At 50.5% G+C, this 5,962-nt stretch overlaps 2 protein-coding genes across 3 annotated transcripts in view; both read left to right on the forward strand.

The window, feature by feature from the left end:
- The window catches only part of LOC119467663 (zinc finger protein 880-like), a 116,330-nt gene that overhangs the window by 21,493 nt on the left and 88,875 nt on the right, over positions 1–5,962 (forward strand). The window lies entirely within an intron of this gene.
- ZNF480 (zinc finger protein 480) overlaps positions 850–5,962 on the forward strand; it is a 22,641-nt gene continuing 17,528 nt past the window's right edge. For both annotated transcript variants that reach the window (XM_017503901.2, XM_017503899.2), the window contains exons 1-2: positions 850–921; positions 3,592–3,682. In XM_017503901.2, the coding sequence (XP_017359390.2) occupies positions 3,611–3,682 (72 nt within the window). In that variant the 5' untranslated portion in view covers positions 850–921; positions 3,592–3,610. The remainder of the gene's footprint in view (positions 922–3,591; positions 3,683–5,962) is intronic.

Here is a 5,962-nt window from a genome sequence, read left to right on the forward strand (position 1 = left end):
GAGTAGCTGGGATTACAGGCGCGTGCCACCATGTCCGGCTAATTTTTGTGTTTTTAGTAGAGACGGGGTTTCACCTTGTTGGCCAGGCTGGTCTCGAACTCCTGACGTCAAGTAATCCATTCGCCTCTGCCTCCCAAAGTGCTGGGATTACAGGCGTGAGCCACCACATCTGGCCAGTTAATGCTTTTTTTAAAAGCAACAACTGGTGACTTCACTTCTCACTAGCCTTAGCCCTCTGCGCCCCTGGGGCTGTCCCTAGGAAACTCTGAAGCTGAGCACAGGGTCACCTCTGTTTCTCCCGAAAGAACAGGAATGGAAAAGGAGAGGATTTCTATTCTGCTTTGTGGGCCGTCAGCATGAAATTACATACTACACTCAGGCAGGGTTTTGCAGTTCACATATTAACTTACATCGCTTTCACAGACAATCCCAGGGCTTTTTAATTAAATTGCTAAAATTAGTTTTTATGTGTTTATTTATTTCAGAGACAGGGTCTCTGTCGCCCAAGCTGGAGTGCAGGGGCCATCACAGCTCCGTGTAAACTCGAACTCCTGGGCTCAAGCGACTCAGCCTTCGGGATAGCTGGGACTATAGGTGCCCGACCCCACGGCCGGCTCAAGATTAGTTTTAATAGAAGGAATTTTCCCAGATCTAATCATCAGCTGACTTTGCTTTGCTGGGGCAAGAGTACAGTTCGGATACAGGTGAGCTGCTCCAGCCTCGCTAGCAGGTCTCCCCTGCAAAACCCGGAAAACAGAGGCGCTGGGACGTGCAGGCCACGCCCGACCACGCCCACCTGACCACGCCCTCGATTCACCACGCCCCGCCTGACCACGCCCTGCTCCGACCCCCTTCGCTGCGCGCGCAGTTTCCCACACACCCGGAAGCGGATCGCGTGGAGTGAAGGTCACGCCGGGGCGCGTGAGTTTCCCTTTGTCTACATTAAATCTGTGCTTCCCAGCTCCCCCGCGCTTCTGTACCCGGGATCTGAGGGGCCACACGGACCTTGAAACCCCCACACCGCTCCCTCTACCCCGACCAAATTCAGGCGTCTCCGTGACAGTCCGGCTTCCCTCTGTGTTTAACTATGTTGGCGGCGGGTCCTGTCTCCAGTCTTTCTGCCACAGGGCCACGTAGTCACCTCCTATCGCGGAGTTTTCCTGCCTCACGTCCTTCAGTGATGCCTACACCCGCTCTACACCGCGTAAAGTCCTCCCTCGAGAGGTGGATTCCGGTCTGTCCAGTCTCCCTAGCCTCGCCCTTGTCGGCCCCAGAGCGCAGCGCTCCAATCTCAATCCCGGAGAAGCGGCGACCTCTGCCGGGTTCTGGGATTCTGCAAACCCCACCCCACTGTTGATCCAGACCCTACCCTTACCTCCCTTGATCCGGGGCCCCGTTGCTCCCCAGGCCTCCTGTTCCCAGCCACCGCTTCTCCGGACGCTGGGTGTGGGGAGGTGACTTATTCTGTCTCCTGACATCCAGTGTTCTTGCGTCCCAAATAACACCCCACCGAAAAGGCATTCTTCTTGTGGGCACCGGATCCCAATCCCTTCCATGTGAGTGGGCGCCGAAAGAGTGATGGAGAGCGAGGGAGGAGAAAGGGAAATATTTTGAAAGAGAAAAGAAGATTGAGGGAGAGCCATAAGTGGACAGCAAAGTAGAGAGTGGATAAAGGATTTGTAGAGACGGAGAATGAGGCCGAGAATGTAGCAGGAGGAGAAAAGCAACTAGAGAAATGCAGAGAAAAGTTCCATCTCCGGAGACATGAAGGACAGCAAGATAGTGAGAGGGGCAGCAAAGTGGGAGGTTCTTCAAACTGAGAGTGGGGGAGAGAGGAGGAGGAATTTGGAGCCAGGGCAGTCAGAGCAGCGTGGTGCTGGGACAGAAAGAGGGGTCAGCTGGTGACAAGGAGAGCAGAGGGAGAACCACAGCAGGGTGAGGCCTGGGATCTCGGGGTGCCAGAGAGTGGGGAAAAGGGGGTGTAACAGGGAAGAAGGGATTTAACAGGGGGAGCAGAGGGGGACCAGAGACAGGGAAAGAGGCAGAACCGGGCATGGTGGCTCACACCTGTAATCTCAGCACTTTGGGAGGCCAAGGCAGGTGGATCACCTGAGGTCAGGAGTTCGAGACCAGCCTGGTCAACATGGAGAAACCCTGTCTCTACTAAAAATACAAAAATTAGCCGGGCGTGGTTATGAGTGCCTGTAATCCCAGCTACTTGGGAGGCTGAGGCAGGAGAATCGCTTGAACTTGGGAGGCGGAGGTTGCAGTGAGCCAGTTGCGCTATTGCACTCCAGCATGGGCGACAAGAGCATAAATCCTTCTCAAAAAAAAAAGAGCAGAAATAGGTGGAGATTGGGACAATCAAAGATTGGGCAGAGAGTTAGGAAAAGGGGTGAAACAAGTTGCCAGAATGGAGCAGGTGGAAGAGAAGTAATAGAAGGAAGAAGGGGAGAACCATCAGGAGAAGACAGAGGCTCAAGATGAGCAGAATCCTAGGGGGAAAGAAAGGGAAAAAAAGCTAGAAAAAGAGGGTGAGAATGAGAGATATGTACAGAGTGAGGGAGGGAAACACATGCTACTGAGGAAAGAGGGGACCCTGGGTGCAGATGAATGGTGAATTGATTGGATGTTATGATTAAGTTGTGACATTGATTTCTCTATTTATAATATGAAATTTGCTTTAAAAATACAGATGAAGATGAGATGTACAAAACTCCTGTCTGTGAGGCTGGTGTATTTTATAATTCTTGGCATCAGAGTTTAGCGTCCACTCACATTCCCTGTTAAGGCACAGTTCAGTGACTTGAGTAATTCATTGTGGGTCACCCGCCTTCCTTTCCTGGGACAGCGAGTTTATAAGATAGCAGGCAAACCAAAGTGTTTTTCCTACTCTTGGAATCAACGCAATAGTGAACACTCGACACAGAATGCCTCATGTCTGATGAACAAAATGTGTGGGGATTACTTCCCACCAACAAGCAATTCATCAGACACCACTTGGGTGTTCTGTAGTTTCACTCAAGATGACACTGTCTACGTGGAGTTAGCCTCAGATCCCACAGGTTCGGGGCTTAGTTCTACAAGGCTGCCCCCACTTCACATGCCAGTTGTAAGTTCAGGTTGGGACCTGAACTTCAACCGAACATTGAAAAATTGAAGATTCCCTTGACCCTTTCCTCAGATTTTATTAATTTGCTAGCTTGGTTTACAGAACTCAAGGAAAGATTTTGCTTAGTTTTACCCATTTGCTATGAACCTGGGATCCACAGAGGGGAGGGAGGCTGCGCTCTGCATGGGTTTTGATCAGGGCTGAGTCTGTGTCCTGAATGGGGCAGCTCAGTCCAGCCCAGCTCCCCACAGCTGCAGCATGTGTGTGGGCTTCCAGGAGGGGAGTAAGTTCTAAAGAAAGGGGCCAGAAACTGACTTGCTCTTCCTAGAGGAGTTTCCTGTCCCTGCATCAACTCTGGGTGCAGTGGGCAGCGGAGGACATCTTTCCACAGGGTGCGGTCTGACCTGTGTGTGTGGTTGTGGCACAGGAAGGGGAATGTGTTGATTCTGAGCAGTAATCAGCATATTTTAAACATTTAGGACTGACTGCTGAAGTGTCATGCTGTGTGATAAAAAAGCCCAGAAGAGAAGGAAGAGGAAAGCAAAGGAGTCAGGGATGGCTCTTCCTCAGGTAAAGTGATATTCTCAGTAGACTGTTCTATCTCCTTCCTTTCTGAAATGCCAGGCATTGGATTTGTGAGTTTTTTTCTGCATCTGAAGCGTCCTGCCTGACACATTTGCTGGCTCTCACCCATGCCTTCCCTCAGTCCCTCTCATCTCACTTAGGTTCCATCTCCCGTGACCCAGTGACATGAACTTGGGAAGAGGCTGCACTGGGCATGGTCCTGGGAAGGGCTCACCCCAGACGTGGATGGAGACGGGGTGTGGGCCCCGTGGTGTCAGGGCTGCTGGGCAGCAGGGATTGTTCAGGGGCCACTTCTGGATGCACCGTCAGCTCTGTGTAGACCAGAAGCTGCATGTGGAAGTCATGTATTGTGCACAAGCACCTAGTAAATTCTAGGAAAGGAGTTGAGGAAGGAGAAACCTTTTCTGCCTGATTATTTTTTTTTGGTGGTGGGGGACCAAGTCTCGCTCTGTCATCCAGGCTGGAGTGCAATGGCATGATAGCTTGCTGCAACCTCTGACTCTTGGGTTCAAGCGACTCTTGTGCCTCACTTTCCCAAGTAGCTGGGATTACAGGCACCCGCCACCACACTTGGCTACTTATTGTATTTTTAGTAGAGATGGAAGTTTCACCATGTTGGCCAGGATGATCTTGAACTCCTGACCTCAGGTGATCCACCTGCCTCGGCCTCCCAAAGTGCTGAGATTACAGTGTGAGCCACCGCGTCCAGCCTTCCTGCCTGATTTTTACTACATTTGAAGTTAAATGCCTTTCCCAGTTTTTATGTCTAGCTTGGTTCAAGAGGACGTTTTCTCAGCATCCTCACCACATGTCTCTCACGGACACTGATTTTCCTTCAGGGAGTCCCCTGCAGCAGCTGTGTTGGGCAAAAAATATGATTTTGCTCAGAAATTGGAGCAGATTTTTCTTGTCATTAGAGAGGAGGAAATCATATTCTTGTCCACCAATTATTATTATCATTTTTTAACATCAGATTATGTATAAATTTGTCTTATAGGAAAACTCCAAATGTACAGGTTAGGCCATCAAATGCAAAGCATGCCCTGTCCTAAATGTCTAAATGACATGTATGTAGTTGTTACGGAGGGCAGCCTTCCACTCTCCCCTAGTCTCACTGGGGACCCACTGCTGTCAGCTCTGTCAAGAGTGAGAGCAAGGGCCGGGCGCGGTGGCTCACACCTGTAATCCCAGCACTTTGGGAGGCCAAGGTGGGGAAATTGGGAGTTTGAGACCAGCCTGACCAACATGGAGAGGCCCCGTCTCTACTAAAAATACAAAATCAGCTGGGGCATGGTAGTGGGCGCCGGTAATCCCAGCTGCTTGGGAGGCTGAGGCAAGAGAATCGCTTGAATCCGGGAGGCGGCAGTTGAGGTGGGCTGAGATCTCACCATTGCACTCCAGCCTGGGCAACAAGAGCAAAACTCCATCTCAAAACAAACAAACAAAAAAGAGTAAGTCCTGTAGAGATACATTTATACAGCATTATGGTATTTTAAGTAAAATTCTCAGTGATTGTTTTGTGATACTTTGTTCTGTACGTAGTGAAAATTTGCTCCTTTACACCCTCATGTGAAGGTTCTCTGAATTAAAAATTGGTCACCTCTCTGTTTTTAGTGTCTGGCCTGGTTTAGGGAGGACATGCTTTTCTGTCCAGCTGGAGACTTGGGAGGTCCCGAACCTTGTCTGGGATGGGTCCTCCCAGGGCTTTGCTTGTCACTTCCTCACTGAAGCGGGTGGCCAGGCTCTGCTCGGGAGCTCCCCTTTCTGTACCTGCTCTGCGGCCTGCGTGGGGCCATAGGAAAGCTGTATGCCCATGTTACTGTGTGCCCTCGTTCATGCTGGTGTCTTTGTTTTCAGTGGCCTCCTGACCTGGGGCCCTGTTACTTCTATGCTTATGTTCAATCAAGACAGAAACTTGTTCCTCAGGCAGTCCCCTGAAAAGTCAGAAGGTTGGATAGACATTCCTATTGTTTTCCTCTCTCGGGAGAAATGAGGAGTTTGCGGTATCCTCTGGATGATGGCATGTCACGCCAGGCAGAGGCTCTGGCGAGCAGGTGTCACACTTTTTCCCACTGGTCTCCCAGCAGGTTCACTTAGTACTGCTGCATCTCTGGGTGCAGCCTCCTGAGTGGCCTCTGGATTTTTCACAAAGGCAATTGGCCCATGTATTCTTGTTTAATTTGTGTCTACAGGGATTCAAAGTGGTCTGGGGCTTTCTATTCTTCTGTCTTGCTGACATTACTATTTTAGTAGAGTTGCAGATTT

The sequence above is a fragment of the Cebus imitator genome, unplaced genomic scaffold, assembly GCF_001604975.1.
Source record: "Cebus imitator isolate Cc_AM_T3 unplaced genomic scaffold, Cebus_imitator-1.0 Scaffold316, whole genome shotgun sequence".
NCBI classification, from domain to species: domain Eukaryota; kingdom Metazoa; phylum Chordata; class Mammalia; order Primates; family Cebidae; genus Cebus; species Cebus imitator.